This window comes from Pogona vitticeps, chromosome 1, assembly GCF_051106095.1.
Source record: "Pogona vitticeps strain Pit_001003342236 chromosome 1, PviZW2.1, whole genome shotgun sequence".
Taxonomy (NCBI): Eukaryota; Metazoa; Chordata; class Lepidosauria; order Squamata; family Agamidae; genus Pogona; species Pogona vitticeps.
In genome coordinates this window covers 241,229,220-241,249,486 of record NC_135783.1, presented here as the reverse complement: position 1 = coordinate 241,249,486, position 20,267 = coordinate 241,229,220, and the positions used below count along the sequence as shown (strand labels likewise).

At 40.4% G+C, this 20,267-nt stretch overlaps 1 protein-coding gene across 16 annotated transcripts in view; it reads left to right on the top strand.

Annotated features, from left to right (window-relative positions):
- Nucleotides 1-20,267, top strand: part of USP37 (ubiquitin specific peptidase 37) — a 51,355-nt gene that overhangs the window by 14,627 nt on the left and 16,461 nt on the right. For 12 of the 16 annotated variants that reach the window (XM_020792048.3, XM_078382839.1, XM_072985286.2 and 9 more), the window contains 12 exons: nucleotides 1,146-1,230; nucleotides 2,840-3,001; nucleotides 4,625-4,756; nucleotides 6,083-6,206; nucleotides 6,442-6,647; nucleotides 9,463-9,580; nucleotides 11,631-11,710; nucleotides 12,297-12,461; nucleotides 12,914-12,982; nucleotides 13,714-13,858; nucleotides 15,362-15,617; nucleotides 17,867-18,033. In XM_020792048.3, coding sequence (XP_020647707.3) covers nucleotides 1,146-1,230; nucleotides 2,840-3,001; nucleotides 4,625-4,756; nucleotides 6,083-6,206; nucleotides 6,442-6,647; nucleotides 9,463-9,580; nucleotides 11,631-11,710; nucleotides 12,297-12,461; nucleotides 12,914-12,982; nucleotides 13,714-13,858; nucleotides 15,362-15,617; nucleotides 17,867-18,033 — 1,709 coding nt within the window. The remainder of the gene's footprint in view (nucleotides 1-1,145; nucleotides 1,231-2,839; nucleotides 3,002-4,624; nucleotides 4,757-6,082; nucleotides 6,207-6,441; nucleotides 6,648-9,462; nucleotides 9,581-11,630; nucleotides 11,711-12,296; nucleotides 12,462-12,913; nucleotides 12,983-13,713; nucleotides 13,859-15,361; nucleotides 15,618-17,866; nucleotides 18,034-20,267) is intronic. The other 4 variants (XM_078382873.1, XM_072985291.2, XM_078382875.1 and 1 more) reach the window with 1 other exon arrangement.

Sequence of the window (20,267 nt, the reverse complement as noted above, 5' to 3'; positions counted from 1 at the left end):
TTCCAATATTAAGAATGGTTTAGAATCTAAACCATTGATATCTGATAGATCAGGAGTAACAGAGTGCTGCTATATATCCAACTCCTAATTTTATCTTGAGTATTTTGCTGCATATTGGCTTGCTTTCCTTTTGATTTCCTCATTAACATATAGTGAATATCTTTATTGCTTCCCCTTGAGAAGTGATCATTGTTCCATTACATTTTTGGTGCTTACATTGAAAATTAAGAGGGAGGATGTTAATACTTCCCACATGTTGCATAAGGGATTCTTGTTCCACTGTAATTATACTGTAGTTACGCATTTGCTACTTGCTGTAAGCTGTGAATTGGAGAGGGTTTGCTTCTTCTTTGAGTTTAAACCTGAAGTTTCCAGATCTCACAGCAGTCCTTCAGTATATTCCTGTATAGTGGTGCCTCGCTTAACGATGATAATCCGTTCCAGGAAAATCGCCGTTATGCGAAATCATCATAAAGGAAAAATAAAAAAACCATTGAAATGCATTGAAACCTGTTTAGTGGGGTAAAAATTCACCGTCCAGCGAAGATCCTCCATACGGCGGCCATTTTTGCTGCCTGTATAGCGAGGAATCCATCCCTAAACACAACGGGGAGCCATTTTAATCACCCAGTGGCCATTTTGAAACCAATCAGCTATTCAGAAAACGTTGTTTTGCGAAGAATCGGTTCCCACAGCAGGTAACCGATCATCACAAAGCGAAATTCCCCCATTCAGACCATCATTTTACGATCGCAATTGCGATCGCAAAAAGATCGTTGTTAAGCGGTTTCGTTGTAATGCAGGGCAATCGTAAAGCAAGGCACCACTGTATGTAACATAAAGCAACATGGGAATTTTTAAAATAAACTTAAGATGTAACATTCCTATGCTGTAACAGGAAAGGTGGCTTTATCAATTTCTTTGCTGTAGCCAATGCATAGAATTCTGAGACATAATACAGAGCAAAATAGTGCGTTGGGAAATATTTATATTTCAGTTATTTGGAGCTGAATGAAGCCTTGCATGACAAAAATTAGTGCATTATACAACGACGTTGTAACTCTGTTGAAGTGTTGAGTATGAGCCAGTGTCCTTTGATTGACATAACGATTTTAACAAAGGTTTACTTTTGCTTTTTCCCCAAGGACTTTTGCCTTTGCAATCATCTTCATTCTATGGTAGCAGATCCTCTTCAAAAGATTATTCAGCTAGTAATTCTAATCTAGACAGGTAGGTACAGAATGTATTTAAAGATCCATTTTTCCCTATGCTTGATAATTAAAACATGGTGTTCATCAAATGATGTGCCTGTGTATTTTCATCTTTAGAAACAGATATTATTAATTATCTAAATAATTATTAAATAATTATTAAAATAGTGTCCGCTTCTGATTTAAAGCGCAGAGGAGCAAGAAAATTCTAGTTTGTCAGATACTGTGCTGACCGAATGCATTAGGTGATTTAGAATTTCATGCCATGTACTAGGTAAAATGTACCCTCCTCTTAAGCTTGGGGGAAGGGGCTGAACTCGTTGGGCAATTACAAGGTTATCCCTAGCCACCTCGGCAGCTTGGAAAGGTTTGTTTAACATTTTGATCAGTTTGAGGCAAAGATTCGTTCCTGAAGATTAGCAGCACCTTAAAAACAAAGAAGTTTTATTTGGCATACATTGTCATCAGATGGATGGAGTGAACCTGAGTTCTAAGATAATATACAGTGGTGCCTCGCATAGCGACATTAATCCGTGCAGCAAAATCGCTGCTAAGCGATTTCCTCGCTATGCGATTTTAAAAAGCCCATAGAAACACATTAAAACCTGTTTAATGCGTTCCTATGGGCCTAAAACTCACCTTAAAGCGAAGATCCTCCATACGGCGGCCATTTTCACTGCCTCTTAAGCGAGGAATCCGTCCCTAAACACAGCGGGCGGCCATTTTTTTACCCGGCGGCCATTTTGGAACCGCCAATCAGCTGTTTTAAAATTGTTGCTTTGCGATGATCGGTAAGCGAAACGGACCCGATCATCGCAAAGCAAAAAAAAAACCATTTAAAACCTAGTACTAGGTGAAAAAATATTAAAGACAAAGAAAACATCAGTGGTTTTGAAGGACAAAATGCCATTAGTGATGTATGAAACTAAACCTAAAGGTGGCTTATGGTGGTCATGTATAAATTTACATTTGCTGTAGCTGGGAAGAGGTTAAAGGAGAATGAAGCTACTATTTTGCTAATGATGGGACACAGGATTTACTTGTCTTATACTTGCCCAACTTATTTTAACTGCATAGATACTTGTGCTTGTTTAATGACCAGGTTTTGTTTCTGTTGATGCCTGCTTATGGATCAACTTCAGCACTGTAAACAGGGTTGGAAGTAAACATGTTTCAAGAGGTTCACCTCCTTCCTCCACCCCTTTTTCCCCCTCTTCCCTCCCTTCTTTTCCTCCATCCGCTCTTAGATTAGTTGGTGCCATCTGGTTTTCTTTTGAACATTTTAAGGGTTTTATCAGTTTTAATATTTCTATTTTCATTTGTGTTTTCTGTTTTATGAGATTGTAACCCGCCCAGAGTAGTGCTACGACACTAATGGGAGTGGGATACAAATTAATTAAATAAATAAATACGCAATACTTGATTCAAAATTTAGAGCTGCATATGTGTGTGAGTTTGAAATAACACATTTTGTATGGTCATGTATCCTTATACTGTTCATTTTAAACATCTTAACAATGTGCTGTCTTTGCTTAGATTAATACCCCTGTGGCTGTTTTGTATCTTGTCACCAGCAAACATCTGCCATGTTTTGGGGGGAAAATACCGTTGTCCATCTCACTTTGCAGGTCTAACGTCCTAAATCAGACTCCTTCTGCCAAAAGAAGCTTGGGATTTCTTTCTCAGCCAGCACCCCTGTCTGTTAAGAAAATGAGGTCTAATCAAGACTACATGGGATGGAATAAGCCACGAATGCCTCTTTCTACTCACCCACAACAGCAGCTTCAAGGGTAAGATTACATATCAGAGTCTTCATATGCAAATTCATGCACATGTGTGCACTCACATGTATATGTTCTATTAATTGTTGGTTGCATTGGGGGAAGAGCCAAATCAGCACCTTTATACTTGGTTATTATTTCCCTACCATAGCTGTTACTTTGACAGGATTTATTTCCTCCCCTCACTTTTCTCATGTTTGCTTGACTCCAAATTAAAATCCCTCTGAGGAAGGGGTATCACTTTTGTGTTCTATATAGCATTTCTGTTCATCCAGAATGAGTACTAAATGACATTGTGAAGTGTGGTCAGGAGAGTCAGTGGGATTTTTTTCTCTTTATTTGATTTATTTTGTATTTTTCCCATCTTGCAGAATCATTTAATTAATTAATTTGTTATAAATTTTTCTTGAACTTGTTATGCTTTATGTTGTAAGCCGCCTAGAGTGGTCGAAATGACTAGATAGGCGGGGTATAAATACAATAAATAAATAAACAGCTACATACATCTGAGCTCATGCCCAGATCGGCTTCTAGGATTTTGAATGTTTTTTCATATTTCAGGATTATTTCCCCTCTTCAAGTCTTGGTCTGAAAATTAAATTTCTATAGTAATATTTCCTGTCCAGATTCTGGACAAAGTGTACATCTCTTCCTTGCTTCTTGCAATAGTTTAAAACATTTTACTATATTGAAAGAAAATCAGTCACAGTTTGAAAGGTTAGTTTGTCATTAGCCCTTTCCAATTGTTTTGAACAAGGTTTGTCTTTGAACACTTTCTACAGTTATACTTATACAGTGGTGCCTCGCTTAACAGGCGCCCCGTTTAAACACAAAATCGCATAGTGATGGTCTGAATGGGTTTTTTTCCCTTTCGCTTACCGATTAACGCAAAGCGATTATTTTCACCAGCTGATCAGCAGTTCCAAAATGGCCGCCGGGGTAAAAAAATGGCCGGCCGCTGTGTTTAGGGACGGATTCCTCGCTTACCAGGCAGCGAAAATGGCCGCCGTATGGAGGATCTTCGCTTAAAGGTCAGTTTTAGGCCCATAGGAACACATTGAAGGGGTTTCAATGCATTCCTATGGGCATTTTAAAATCACATAGCGACGAAATTGCTTAGCAGCGATTTTTGCTGCACCGATTAACGTTGCTATGCGAGGCACCACTGTAAAGCTTCCACAGACAGTTCAATGTGGCTAAAAAGCCAGGCAGAGCAATCTAGTAAGGGCACGGGAGAAGAATCCATGGTGCACAAACTGTCCAATCCAAAGTTGCCCTGGGCTGTTGCTGTAAAAGTAGAAAGGGATGGCTGCCTTTCTACATGTTTGCCTGTCAGCGAAGAGGACAATAAATGCACCTTCCGTGGTTTAGGGTTGCATCAGAATGGAAGGACGTCTGGACCTGGCTGTGTCATTACCTGCTCCCATCCACCCCTGATGCTGATGCAGAACACCCTGTATTTGTCCTCTTTGCCATCAAAGCACCAATGTTTGGGGAGCCCTTTGTACAGTAATGTGCTTCTTAGAGAAGGTGCTTGTCTCTGTTCTTGAAGAAGGAGATCTTTAAAGTGCTTTGGTTCTCAATATGTGTGTTATACATATTCTAATTGCAGAATTTTCTTGTCCTTCACAGATTTACAAATCTAGGAAATACTTGTTACATGAATGCTATTTTACAATCTCTGTTCTCAATTCAGTCATTTGCTAATGATCTTTTGAAGCAAAATATCCCATGGAAGAAAATTCCATGCAATGCACTTATCAGGTAGGCCCAAATTTTGTGGTTAAAGTAGATATTTCTCCTGCTGATTCTCTCAAGATAAGCATTGTATAACATTTTAATTGGGTTTTTGCCTGCTTAGAACCTTTGTTTTCAGCTTGCCTATGCTTCTGTTACATCTGGACAACTTTCTTAATGGCAGTACAATCTTACATCAGCTGTTATTTTAAGCATATTCCCTCTTATTAGACAATAAAACATTGGTTTTTGTGGCTCTTCTTTATATATTATGTTATGACTTACAGTGCCTCTAATATGGCTTTCAAAGTAAGTGAGGTATTTTAGGAGTAATTTTTACCAGTTCCATCCTCTCCAATAAGTTTCCACTGCAAAGCCAGATAATTAAACCCAGGTCTCCTGAGTGCTAGTCCATAACCCTATTATGTCACCCTGTGTATAGTATACAGTGAGTGAAATCCTTTTGCTTACCATATGAAGTCGCATAAGAGTAGGCACATTGAATCAGTGGGAATTTGGTGAGTGACCTACTCTGCAAGCTACATTGATTCAAATGGGTCTACTAAAGTTGCAATTTAACTATGCTAACTAACAGGATTTCAGCCAGTGCTTATATAACTTACATTCATTCTTAGGATGTCATATATTTTCAAAATATACTGCTTTCATTATTACTTATTACTCATTTAGGTAGCCTTTGCTATTTCTTGGCAATATTGTGAGGAATTTGTTTATAAATAGCATTGCAAGGGGTGCTGCAGACATGGTAACTCGGTGTATGAAAGACCAAAAAAGGTTGTGTCTATTTGAATTTAAAACATTTTAACAGAATGATTTATTTGGGCCAGTCTTTTTATTTATTTGGCTCAGTATTTTACTAAAAAGCAGAATATGGCTTACATGAATTGATTTTTAAATGCATGTAGAATAATACAAAGGAGTAGAGATGTTTCAATTTTTTGGCCAAACAGGTGTTTGGTAGTTCCCAGCCCCACCTCTTCTGGCGGGTGGCCAGTCTGAGGCAGCACCTGGAGGAAGCAGGGCAGGGAAGTTGAGGCACTGCTTATGAAAGGGCACTCATCAGAGGAGGAAGGGCTGGGAACTGGGGAACCCATGGTTGGTTAAAAGATGAACTGGCAAGGACCGCCACACTGGGGATTCATGCCTATCTCTAGGAAGGAGAAAGAATGACTTGTTTCAGAAGATATTTGCAAGGCTATGTCTGTGCTTTGTTAATGGGAACAAACTTTGTTGAGAGAGTGGCTGATGGGATGAAACTTTGCAGATATTTTAACATGAAACAATTTAAACTTATATTTTAACATTTGAATGCCATTGCATTCGTTTCTCTAGACGCTTTACTCACCTGCTTCATAAAAAGGATGTGTGTGGCCCTGACACAAAGAAGGAGTTGCTTAAAAAGGTGAAAAATGCAATTTCAGCTACTGCAGAGAGATTCTCTGGCTATATGCAAAATGTAAGTATCATGCCTTCAAGCAGGATTGTAAGCTGTTTAATAATGTTATTGTTAGTGTGAGTTCTGATATCAGTTGTAAATATCGCAGACATATTTAAGTAACTGAATCCATAAAGTGTATTTTTGTTAAATAAGAGAGCATTTATATAAATTTCTGAATTTATATAAATGATCACCTGCTGGAGTTTATAGATATTGAAGTTGCTGTTCCTAAATAATGTGTCAATGCTTTTAGGATGCCCATGAATTCTTAAGTCAGTGCTTGGATCAGTTGAAAGAAGACATGGAAAAGCTGAACAAAACATGGAAGAATGAGCCAGTCTCTGGTGAAGACAGTTCCCAAGGACGCATATCTGATGATTTGTCAGCTACTAGAGTTTATACATGTCCAGTGATTGCAAACTTAGAGTTTGAGGTTCAGCATTCTATTGTATGTAAAATGTAAGTATGTGAAGAACCTTTTCTCTGTATGTGTTCCTGAATTCTATTCATTTTCTCTTTTCTCAGTTTTAACAGTATATAAGCCTTTCAGTTTGCTGTCAGCCAACACAAAAAGGTGGACACCATGCAGGGAGCAGTTAATTACAATGGCAGGAAAAGATTGCTGACTTTCTGATGCACATTCCAACACTTTTCCCAACAGATACACTTTTAATGGGCTTTGCAAGGCCTTAGAGCAGGGGTCTCAAACATGTGGCCCAGGGGCCATTTGCAGCCCGCCAGATGATAGTTTGTGGCCCCCACCTTGCCTGCCCCCCCCAAGAGCCCACGTGTCCTCTGGTGTCAAGAGTCAAAAAAAGCCTCACCTCGCTCGCCAGCTCTCTCCCAAGACAGCACCTCTTGCACCCTCCATCCAGAACTGCAGCCTGCCAGCCAACCCGCTTGTCTGCCGGCTGGTAGGCTGCAGTTTGGGATGGAGGGTGCAAGAGGCGCTGTCTTGGGGGAGAGCCGGCGAGTGAGGCATGCTGCTGGCCCTTTTTCCCTGAGCACCCGAGCCGCCACTGAGTGGTTCTCTGGCTCTCTTTCTCGGCAGCACCAGCCCGGCCAGCGGCCGCTTCAGCACCCGGCGGTGCTTCCTCTTCCTCCTCTTCCTCCTGCTTCAGCTACCTCGGCTCGAGGCTGCCTGGGCTCGCCTCACAAAGTTTGTTCCCCTGTTGTGGTGGGGGTAGCTGCTGCTGCTGAGTGCGCCTTTTTTTTGAGGGCATCCTTCAGAGGAATGTTGCCAGACCTCCGTGTGTCTGTGCGCACACCTGGGGGGGGGGGGGCACCCTGTTCTGTTTAGTTTCGCAGGTACCGATGGGGGCTTTTCTCCTTTGGCAAGGCGATTCTGGGAGGGTTTTTAAAAATCTTATGTCATGCCCTCCCCCCTGGCTAGGCGGTCATTGGTGCTCCCTCCCTTCTCTGCTTCTTCTTCGTCCTGCTGCTGCTGCTCGTGGTAGTGAAGAAGGAGCCAAAGGGGGTTGTGGGCGGGGATGAGGGCTCGCGTGCCCCTCCTTCTCCTTGGAGCCCCAGCTGGGCTAAGGAACCTCCTGGGTGGCTTCCTTGGGCTCTTGCTCTGCTTGGCAGAAAATCTGATGCAGCCCAGCCTCACCCAGCCTCTGCCTCCAACGGCCTTCAGGTAAATTGAGTTTGAGACCCCTGCCTTAGAGAGATGAGAAGGAGCAAATTTCTCAGATTCCAACCTGCACAGGGTTGCTACTTTCTGGAAAGGAAATAGAAATTGGTCACGGAAAGTCAGGGAAATGGTGATTAAAATATATTGAAGCAGTGAATGTTTGACCTGCTGCTGCAAGAGCATGGTTTGTTCTTGTGGCAACTGGAATAGAGTATTAGCAGAATACAAGTAAAACTTAATGATGCTCTTTCCCAGCTCCACCTTTTTCTCCGCTCCACCCCCAGCAACCAGCCTCATGTGTTTGTTGAGCTCAATCCCTGCATGATTTTCAAGGTCTGCCTGTAGCATTTGCAAAGCAAGGCTATTTTAAACATTTTGCAGGATACAAACTTTAAAAATCCAACTGTTTTCATCCCTACCTGCTTAGTACTGAATTTAATTTACATATAAAGATAAGCATGTTTTTGGGTCATGCTTATATATGGAATGGATGTTTTGTTTTCTGCTAAACCCAGCACGGAGTTGCAAATGAGTTTTGCTGCTGTTGGATTTCATAGTCAGCTAGCACTTTCTACTCTGCACCATGCAAATAAATTTTTCAAATGTGATTGCTTGTTCCTGCTGGAGTTTATAGAATACCAGCTCTCTCACCCTCTTCCCTGACTTTTCCCATGCACAAAGATTGCAAACTAGAGTTGTCTGCTTCTCTAGATTGCAGAAATGATTTGCAAGCATTTAAACTCCACCTCCTTTCTTGCTGCTGATCTGCTCATTACACTTTCTGGAACCAGAAAGTGAAATTGAAACTTTACCAGCTTTGGAAAGTTCCTACTTGCCAGAAAACAAATCTGCTAACATCTTGGTGTCAGGCAGGTGCTTCTGTGTACGGCTGTATCTGAAACTACATTTTGAAGATGACTTCAGAGAACAGTTTTTAATATGCAGTGACTGGATTTCAAACTTCATCCTGACTCCGTTCCATGGCTATCAACAGTTGCTGGAGACAAATGCAGAGGTTATTGTAAAGTGTGCTACAAAACCTTTGAACTAATGTAGGAATTATAGCTGTGGAGTCTCATGCACAAGGACCATTCCATCAGAAGAACCTGAAAATTAAATCAAGTCCACAGTCGATCACAATATATTTAGGTTCAAAGTCAAGTACAAGTTTAGATAGTAAAACTGGAAAACATTATCAGTGATGAAAATGGCAAAGAATTTCCCGCCACATCAACCATTATGGCTTCCTGTGTAATCAAGGACTGTGTTAGGATAGCAGAAAGAGCTGTTCCAGAGAGTTGGGGAAACTTTTAACAGAAAATGTTAGGCAGGATGAAAAATTCAGGGAGGAAGCTGAAATCAGGAAAAATATTATTCTCCCCCCATCTGGTGCAGAGCCTTCATTGAGTAAAAAGCCATAACACACTTGGAATGGGATCATGGGACTCAACTTTTTCTGTAAAGAGACGTCTTTTTAAAAAGAATTTCCCAAGACATTTCCTCTTTAATAACATTCTTGGCTTTGATAATGTGTCCAATTCAGATTCGTGGTTGTTGATACTAAATATGTATCATACAAGGTTTAAAATTCTTATTCTGTGAATAAAATAAAATACACAAGGACTTTTCTTTCTAATGCAGGTGTGGTGAAACAGTCACCAAACGAGAACAGTTCAATGACCTTTCCATTGATTTGCCACGAAGAAAAAAACTTCTTCCATCTCGATCAATCCAAGATTCGTTAGATCTCTTTTTCAGGGTATGTGATACACTTATTATTTAGAGTATATTTTACTGTCAGAATTCCTCCTTTTTTGACATTGAAGATGTTCTGAAGATTGTTCTTGGTATAAACTATATTTTTTGTCTAATTATAACATTGGATGCAAATGATAAACAAATTTAAAAGCTTGTCTAGTTAAGAGAAATAAGATAGATTTCCACGAACAGATTTAACTTTGGACAGCTTTTTGTGTTCAGCTTATGATGAAGCCCCCCAAAGCTCTTTATTCTATGAAGTGATAATCATATAGTCAGGTGCTGCGCTGACACTAGTTGGCAAGCCTCAAAAATAGATCTCTCCAGTCTGGAGTTCCTAATTGTGCAATAAAGGCCTCTTAAATATGAATGGAGATTGAGCTGGCAAACATGAGGGAAGGGCCCAAAATAAGCCTACTTGCAACTGTTGAAGAAAAGGAAGCTGTTCTTGGCCAGGAGCACCAGAACAGACCACTTATGGGCCTTGTGTTAGGATACCATTGGGAGATAGAAAGGCACTCCTAAATATTGTAGAGCCTAGAAGTAAATTAGGAACGAGAACACAAGGGGAAAGAAGGACAAAGAGTTACATTATTTTATGCAATTCATCTTCGGCTTCACACTGATGTTCAGGGTGCTTGGCCATGGTTGAGCCAATTATTGGAACTCCAGACTTCTCTGATTCAAAATTCAGAGTCTTTGTTTGGTTTTTATGCAGCATTTTTGGAAGCTGAAAGCAATTAATGTACCATCAGGTGACCATCACCCAGTAGTCTAATCAACATGGACCACAAACAGTATCCGTCCTCAGTATAAAAATCTGTGTGCTGGTACTATGCATCCTTACTTGAGGGTAGGCTCCTTTGAAAAAGCGGAACTCTTGTGCAAACACTTAGTGAACTGCACTCTAAACTGAATGGTCCTGGAACAAAATTATTTTTTACGGTGGTTCCGTTTCTTGGTCATTTTCTCATCAGACATCAGGACCCATAAAGTTGAGACCATAGGAGTACAGTGGGGTCTTGACTTGAGAACTTAATCCGTATTGGAAGGCAGTTCTCAAGTCAAAATGTTCTCAAGTCAAATCTGCATTTCCCATAGGAATGCATTGAAAACCATTTGATCCGTATCTGCTGTGTTCCATCCATAGAAACTAATGGGAAGCTGCTATTCCGCCTTCGACCACTAGAGGGGGATATTTTGTTTCTTTTTTTCTTAGGTCAAGAAAGGTTCAGGGAAGGCAGGGAAAATACAGTCCAGGCAGTACCAGGCAGTCTGAAGACTCCCAATCCACTCTCTAAACGCTGGGAGGAGTGAGGAAGCAGACAGGCACCCTTTTCACTGGCCAACAGTTAACTGAAAGTTCAAATTTTGCACTTTCCCTGCCTCCCACGTGGTTTTTTTTCAGTTCTTAACTCAAATCTAAGTACTTAAGTCAAGTCAATATTTTCCTATGAGAGTGGTTCTTAAGTCAAAATGTTCTTAACTCAAGCCGTTCTTAAGTCAAGACCCCACTGTAGTAATTGCACTGTAATGGATGTGAAGAATATGGCTTTTCTGCTTACTCTATTTTATGTATTTATTGCATTTTTATGTTGCCTTTCTCCCAATGAAGGTGTTTGAGGTGCCCACAGCATCATTAAAACAGACAGGAATTAAAACAAAACACATAAGCCACTAAATAGCTATTAAACATAGTGATACTAAAGCACACATGTAAAAACAGATTTAAAAACAAATATTGAAAAGCCAATTTTCTGTAGTATCATTTCTTGGCCTTTTATGCAGTAAATATTATCCTTTTGAATGTATCTAATGGCATGTGATTGTGAGTGGAATGGATATCTCTGTAAACACAAACCTCAGCTATGTGTTTCAGAAGGTCACACAATCTCTTGGAGCGTGTGGGGATGAGGGAGGGAGGGGAAAGGGGTTTTAGTTTCATGTCATTGGATGTAGCCCATTTAGTTTTGCAATTTGAACGAAGTCAAAGCTTCCTGGTTTAAAAAAAGTTAGAAGTTAATGACTACTGTATTTATTGTATCTCTAAGGCAGAGGAAATTGAATATTCTTGTGAAAAGTGCAGTGGAAAATCTGCTCTTGTTACACACAAGTTCAGTCGGTTTCCCAGGTAAGTACATGATTTCAGAACAAAATTGCGTAACGGTACTAACAGCATTCAGGATATGTAGAAGATGATTGAGAAGGTGTTTTTTTTCTCCCTTTGATACTGATCTTGAAGTGGTTGTCTTTATTTTAAAATGAGAACAAATTAGTGTTACATTGGGGAGTAGAAGCTCAGTAAATGGTCTTGAAAATGTTTATATCCTTCCTGTTTGGCTGAAAGGCAAAATGTGTTCAGCAAAAATTTCTAGAGAAAAACTAGCATACTTGGAAGCTAGTTGAAAATTGTAGAATTGGATTTAGAATCCGTGTGCCATAGTTAGAAGGATGGTTTCCTTCAATAAGTGGCTTCCCATCCATTGTAGATGGGAACAATCCATTGTGGACAAGCAAGGTAGCTCTAACGCTACATATTCATTTTCTTGGAGCACATGAGGCTTTTAATCCAAATACCTTTGTTAGCTATTCAGAACAGAGCAGAAAAAGAGTTCAGGATGTCTTGGGTGTTCAGGAGGTTATAGTTGTGATAGAGAAGGAAGTTTTTATGTTTATGTGGAAATGAATTTATTTCTAGTTTTTCTTGTGTCTTGAAGGGTCCTGATTCTTCACCTGAAACGATATAGCTTCAATGTGGCACTTTCCCTTAATCACAAAGTTGGACAACAAGTAGTTATACCGAGGTTTTTAACCCTGCAGTCTCACAGTACAGAAAGCACAAGGCCTCCACTTAATCTGGGCTGGAGTGCACAATCAGCAATGTAAGCAGTTCTCTTTATTCTAGTAATAATGTAGGAAAATAAATTAGGTATTAAATGTAGGCTTCCAAGGTTTCCTAAAATAAAGACCTTTGAGTAAGGTCACCCTGTTGCTGACTCTGAAAATGCAGGTCATGTTCACTTGTCTCTAGGTTCTAGGAACTACTGTACTACTTCAGAATAAGCAGTTGTGGAAGTTTTGGGGGGTATTCTGCAGGATTGGAAATAATTATAAAGTATAGATATGGATAAAGAAGTTCTGGCATCTTGGAAGTACCATAGCAAAACATGTAGGGATTGCAGTGTTCTATGTACTGTACATTGCATTGTTAGTTTGATTTAAAGGCTTCTTGTCATATTCATTTGGCTGAAGACTAGTGTTTCAGGCCACCATCAAGATGGTCTGATGAGCTTTCTCATGTGTAATAATAGAAATCTGTTTTTTTTTCGTAAAGCAGTTCTCGGCCGTTGAAAGTATCTCAAATGGTGAATTCATGTTCTGTAAGCACTTCTACACCTTGTCGGTGAGTAATAATATGGTTTCAAACCTTTAAAAATTACATTATACATTTTTCTATACATTCAAGTTTATGTGGAGTGGGCTGAAACCTTTTAGCCTAATTGTTTTAAAATTTTGAGTTTTACTAAGTCCCCCCCCCCCGGAAGCATCATGTTTTAAACCAATAAACAATTATGATCTCACAAACCATGACTTATTAGCTGAAAGTCCTCATGCTCCCTTCTAGCCCCTCCTAGCTTCAGCAAAGCTATTCTAATCCACAGTTTTGCATTGCACTGGAATTGTCACATGGTGGTTTTAGGATCATTTTAAGACCACAGCTAGGACCAGATCTTAGAAAATGGCGATAAAAGTGCCTGGCAGAAGGGGCTTCTCCAGTTTGAGCAGCACCTTAGGAATTCTAAACACATTTTAAAAACATGTTATAAATTTCTAAAGTTGGATGCTGAATAGACTGTAATGTTTTCTGTAGGTTATTGATTTTTTTTTATTTATATACCACCCATCTAACCAATCGTTACTCTTGGTGGTTTAGAAACAAATGCATGACATGAAAGCAACATAATTAAAACAAAATTAAATTAATTACTGATTTTTTTCATAGAATATAGGGATTAAAATAGTTTAGTCCATCTAGCTGCTACATGAATACCTTGTGTATCTTTTCAATGCTTTTTGTCACTTTGAAGGTTTTCTTAAAATGTGATGAATTAAAGTTCAGTGTTTACTTTTCAGAAAGTACTCCTTTAAGTTTAAAGGTCCTATTCTCAACTCTGTGGATTCAGATAGTGAAGAGGAGCCACTGAAACGCCCTGTTGCAAATAGTCAAAAACAGTGTGATTTCCAAAATAGGGAACAGCAACAAGAGGACCCAGAAAAAGTAAGGAGATGAGCTTGGTGGAAGAAGGTGTACGTGCTCTGTTACTCAGATGTCCAGCCCTACAAAGCTGGCAGTGAGGCCTGTAGGAGGAGGGGGAGTCTGTAAACATTTAAACTGTATATGCGGATAGCCATGGGCAGTATCAGTAAGGAACACTGAAGCGAAAAGAGGAACTGTAAAAAGAGATTACTAGTTTACTAGCCATCTTCTTTTTGGTACATTCGGGCTTTTTAAAACTCTCTCAAACTGACTAGCTTCCTTAGCAAGGTATGGCAAGGAAATGTCCTATCACCGAGTTTGTAAGAAAATTTATTTTTACAGTAACATCCTGAAACTGTGAGAGACTGCTCGGCAACCTCTTATGGCTGTATGGGATTTGAGCAAATCACTGATTTCTCATGCTCCCCTGGTCAAACTCAAACTACTTTGGTTTTCCCCTGTAAGTTTCAAGGTGTTGCATCTGCTTCAGTCTGTATGTATGCTTTAGTTATTGCACAGATTGAAAATCTCTCCATGAAAAACTACCTAAGCATTCTTAGGGATGTAGAAAGAGAATCGAAATGGGATAACTTCTTACAATATCCCTGTCAAGAACCAACGATATCTCTTTCTTTTACTTCGAGCTGCTGTGTGTGAAGGTTTTCCCATAGCAACTGGGCTGTAGACTACAGTGTAAATACAGCAGTGGGTCATAATTGTGACAGATTGGTCAGGGCTTGTACTGGAAAGGGAAAGAGAGGCAATGTATTTACCATGTGAATGTAGTAGTGAGTGTGTGTGCAGCAGATGAAGAGTGCGTCTTTTTTGTGTATCCTCAGGAGGCTGCCTTATCCTGAATCAGGCTATTATTCCATCTAGCCCATTATTGTTGCCTCTGATTGGCAGTCAGGGCTGTAAAGGACATCCTTTAAGTGGGAGCATTTTTGTGGGAATACTTGGAGACACACACTGAATTTGTTATCCAAGTACTAATTTGGGTCAGCTTTTCTTAGCTTCTGAAACTATACAAGCTCAGGGTGATGTAGTAGTTTAGATCAGGGGTCCCCAACCCCCGGTCCGCAGCCCGGTGCTGGTCCCTGGGCTTCCTGGAACTGGGCCGCGGAGACAGATCTTGGCCCCAATTCACGTACACACAGTGGGCAAGTTCCACTTGCGGAGCGGCATGTCGCACTCATGCGCAAACATGGTACACGCCCCTGCAAGCGTGACATGCCCACCAGTGCATGACAAGCCCACCCATGAGCGTGGGGGTGCCCCCGCACCTCCCACGCACACACACGGAGCCCGCACCCCCTAACCGGTCTGAGGTCCCAAAAGTTGGGGACCACTGGTTTAGATAAAAGCTTGGCAGTGGCAGTGGTAGCTGTAGGCCTCAGAATACTGCTGCATTGGATTTCTATGTTCACAGCACTTTGCTTATTTTTACTTCCACGATAGTTAACCTAAAGAAGGAATGTCTTCAGTTATGTATTCCCAGCATATTTTGTCTTTATTTACTTGCAGAACGCAAAGAAAATTAAAACAGAGAGTGATAAGGCTTCAGAGTCGACAAATGCTGGGTTTGATGGGATGAGTGAAGACGAGCTTTTAGCAGCTGTTTTGGAAATGAGTAAAAGGGAGGCATCACTGTCACTGAGCCACGATGAAGACAAGCCCACCAATAGCCCAGATACTGGCTTTGGAGAGGATGAGTTGCAAGATTTGCCAGAAGCTGTGGAACCTATGGATGTGGAGAAACCCAAAATAGTTACAGAGTCAGGTAAGATGTTTACAGAAGTTTGAAATTCCAAGGATAGCATTCAGGGTATAGATGGGGATTTGCACAGTAATCAAGAGCTGTTTTTATGCTTTGTCCTGAATCTCCCTCGTAAGGCTGCACCTGGAATATTGCATACAGTTCTGGTCCTCGCACTTAAGAAAGACATAGTGGAACTGGAAAAGATGCAGAAGAGAGCAACTAAAATGGTGACTGGGCTGGGGCACCTCCCTTATGAGGAAAGGCTACAGCGTTTGGGGCTCTTTAGTCTAGAGAAGAGGCACCTGAGGGGAGGGGACATGATTGAGATGTATAAAATGATGCAGGGAATGGATAAAGTGGATGGAGGGAAGCTCTTTTCCCTCTCACGCAATACCAGAACCAGGGGACAGCCACTCCAATTGAGTGTTGGGAGAGTGAGAACAGACAAAAGAAAATATTTCTTTATCCAGCATGTTGTTAGTCTCTGGAACTCCTTGCCACAGGATGTGGTGATGATGGGATCTGGCCTAGATCCCTTTAAAAGGGGATTGGACAGATTTCTAGAGGAAAAGTCCATTGCAGGTTACAAGCCATGATGGGGATGTATAATCTCCAGGCTTAAAAGGAAGGTACTTCAGAATGCCAAATGCAGGGGAGGGGTATCAGGAGATCTAATTGTCATGTGTGCTTCCCAGGGTATCAGGTGAGGCCACTGTGAGCTACAGGGAGCTGGACTAGATGGGCCCTTGGCCTGATTCAGCAGGACTCTTATGTTCTTATGTCCCTGGAAGACAACATCTACAATCATTTCAGTGACCTGCACACATCCAAGAGCCAGCAGAACTATGCCTCTAGAGCAATGGTTCCCAACATTTTTCGAGTCGTGACCCTCTTTATAATAGCCAAGTAACCTGCAACTCCCCCACCCCCACATTTGTAAAAAAAAAAAGGCATTTTTAATTGGGTAAAGTCATCCCTTAGAAAGTATACTTCTCGTACATACACATACATCCTAACTTTAATATCCTGCTCTGAAAGGTCAAGGAAGAAATTATTAAACAAGGGCTACAACCCATATAAGGTGGCCGGTGGAAAACCCCCTCACTCTCCAGAAAGCACTTTGTGACCCTCTTGGGGTTCATGACTCCCAGGTTGGGAAACACTGCTCTAGGGGCACTATTTACATGCAGTGTGAGGGGCTCCATCTTTGTTTTTGCAAAATATCAGAGATGAGGAGGGATGTCAAAAAATTTACCTATGTCAGATAAGATACTGTTTTGATAAAATCTTTTGAAACTATTTTATAATATGCTCATATTAAAAGGATTATACTTTTATGTGAAAACAACTTGTGTTTTATAATATATGGTGAAGTCCCTGTTGCTGATGGTAGTTTCACCTGTGTCTGAAAATGGTTGCCTGTATTATTAATGAAATCAGCATGAATTCCTTTTCAGATAGGCTTTTAATAATTGAATCCTGCATGCTGGTTTTTAGGTCAGTAAGTTTGCTTTTTAAAGTTTTAAATGTTTTTAATCCTTTAATGTATTTTTAATTATTATTATGGTTTAATTCTTTTAAAATATTTCATTGTGTTTCTAATTCTTGTTCTGACATTGTGAGCCGCCTTGACTCCCCTCATCAGCAGGAAGTGGTCTATAAATCATACTAAACATATGAAATAAATGAGTTAAGGCACGAGTCAAAAAAGACACATGTTTACATGACGTTGATAGCTTTATCACACACTACACGCTATAGGAACATGACTGGAAATCATTTTTAAGGTATAGGTTAGTGGATGACATCTATTTTAGAAGTGTTTCTTTCAGTGGAATAGCTATTTGTAGCATCTGGGGAAGGGTCCTGAAAGCAACTTTCCCCCATCTTATATAATTTCCTTCTCCCTCTGTCTCTAGGCAGAGCAGTAGAGGAGGGGAAAGCTGTGTTGTGTGAATAGGACTCCATTTGTGTACTATTTTATTCTGCCCAAATATTTTAAATTATAAATAGAACACTTCCTACCCCTTAGTTTAGATGCTTGGTTGGGTGGGAAAATACTGCTCTTTGCTGAAAGCACCTCCTCTCCCCCCCCTTTAAATGACATCCATCCTGGAATGCTTCCAAACCAGCAGATGTCACTCTGTTCCTGATATCCTGGGCAACATGAAGAGGACTTTGCTGATGACTCTCAAGAGAACTGCTCCCCTCCCCACATGTCCTCCCAGAATTCATATTAAAACATCAGTGTTCTGTTTTTGTTTCCATAGGTTTTGCCAGCTTCACTGAAATAACTAAAGATTTTGATGAGAACAAGGAGAACAAAACTCCAGAAGGCAATCAGGGGGAGGTTGATTGGCTACAGCAGTATGACATGGAGCGAGAGAGAGAGGAGCAGGAGCTACAGCAGGCTTTGGCTCAGAGCCTCCAAGAACAGGTAAAAGCTAATGTGCCCTCTTCAGGAACTAGAAATCAAACAGCCAGAGATGCCTTCTCTGGTGATAGAAAATAATATGTAACAGCATCTCCGGTTGTGTAGGTAAAAGACTCTTTTTTAAAATGTCTGTCAGAGAGGAAGAAGGAAACCTGTCGTCCGTGCTTTTGGGTCAAAGGAGTCCCATATCCTAGGCACTATTGCCTAAAAGGCCATGCCTTTCATCCCCACACACTTCATCTCAGATAGTGATTTGGATGCCAAGTAGCACCCCACCAAAGTATCCCTCATCCAGTTCACTATATTTGATTGCTTTCCTGAATATGTGCCCATGAAACAGAAGTGGGAGTGCTTGCTCCTCCCACAGAATCCCAAATTCATTCTTTTATTATCCACAGAGAAATGCATTGTGTTCTGATGATGTGTGCTATGTATACAAATTATGCTAGTATACCACAATGCAGCTTTGGTCCTATCCCTTGGAAAAATTCCTACTAGAGGGTCCTGATAAATTGCACTGTTTGGAAGGGGGGACTGGATCTGGTTGTCCGGATCATTTATTCATTGAATATATTTTGATTCAGCTCCAACTGATATTCCTAGAATTATTTGAAAATATTATAGGGTTCCTCACTGAAAATGTAGACTTGTGTCCTCTGTTAACCTCAAGGAGAGAGTTGATGCATCTTTCCAGATGGTAAATGTTTGTTGGCAATAATTGGGGTTTAGTTTGTATTCATTTCCAGGCTTTTCAAAGTACAGTGGTGCCTCACTTAACGATGTTAATTGATTCCAACAAAATTGCTGCTAAGCGATTTCATCGCTAAGCGAAACGCAGTTTCCCATTGAAATGCATTGAAAACAGGATAATCCGTTCCAATAGGAACAAATTGCCGTCCTTAAGCGAAAATCGCCATAGGAAACATCGCTAAGCGAAACACGGTTCCCCAATTGAAATGCATTGAAACCTATTCAGTGCATCTCAATGGGGGGGGGGGAATACAACAAATTTAAAAAAAAGTCAGAACAAAGTCAAATTTGGTTAACAAAGGGTTTATTAAGTGCACTTTATGATTTCAAACATTTTAAACAGTAAACTTTAGCTTTATAAATAACAAAAACATTTCAAAAACAGCAGACATGAGGCATGAACTTTAAGTTTATAAACTTTGACTTTATAAATAACAGAAAAACATTTTAAAAACAGCAAACATGAGGCAGGAACATTGGATTGTACAAAACTCTTTAGAAAGTGCATCAACATACAGAAAGTCTTCATAAAGTGCACAAACATAAAGAAACATTACATAAATTTTTAAGGACGTTACAGAAACTTTTAACATTTTAACATTGTACTGTACAGTACAGTAAATATTACATTACAGAAACTTTTAACATTTTTAAACTGAACAGATGGTGCAGAATGCAGCGGCCAGACTACTTAGTGGAGTGAAAAAATACCAACACATTTCACCCACTCTGGCCGCACTGCATTGGTTGCCCATTCGGTTCCGCATTGACTTCAAAGTGTTGATGCTTACGTACAAAGCCCTAAACGGTTTAGGGCCTCGATATCTAGCGGAACGCCTACTCCCACCAAGATCTACCTGTGTCACTCGTGCGAGCCAGGAGGTGAGGCTGAGGAGCCTGACATCGAGGGAGGCCCGGAAGGAAAAGACAAGAAATTGCGCCTTCTCGGCGGTGGCTTCTCGCCTCTGGAACAACCTACCTCTGGAGATTCGCGTGACTCCCTCGCTGGGTATCTTTAAAAATCAATTTAAAACATTTAAATAAATAAATACAGTACAGTACAGTACAGTAAAAAATTTTAAACTTTTAAAAGGCATGCACAAACCCCTGCAATTTACCGCAAAATAAGAAAATACTGTAAAAATACTTGTAAGACTTATGCAATAAAACCCACCACCCACACAAGAGAACAAATGTAAACTTACCTTCTGCTAGCCAAGTTCTCCAGAAGAAACCAAAGTTGCTCCTCACGAAGTCAGCCCTGGAACTCCACGTGCAAAAGTAAAGCCAGGCTGCGTGGGGAAGGGTTTTTAAATGCATCCTGGGTACTGATTGTCTAAATTTGAAAGAAAACAATAACAGGGAAAAACACCCTGGAGGCAGTCGCATTGCGAAACAGCGATAGTTAAAACGCCATTCAAGCAAAGCATGACCTCCGGGCTGTCAAAACCATTGTTAAGCGAAACAGGGGACCCAAAATTTAATCG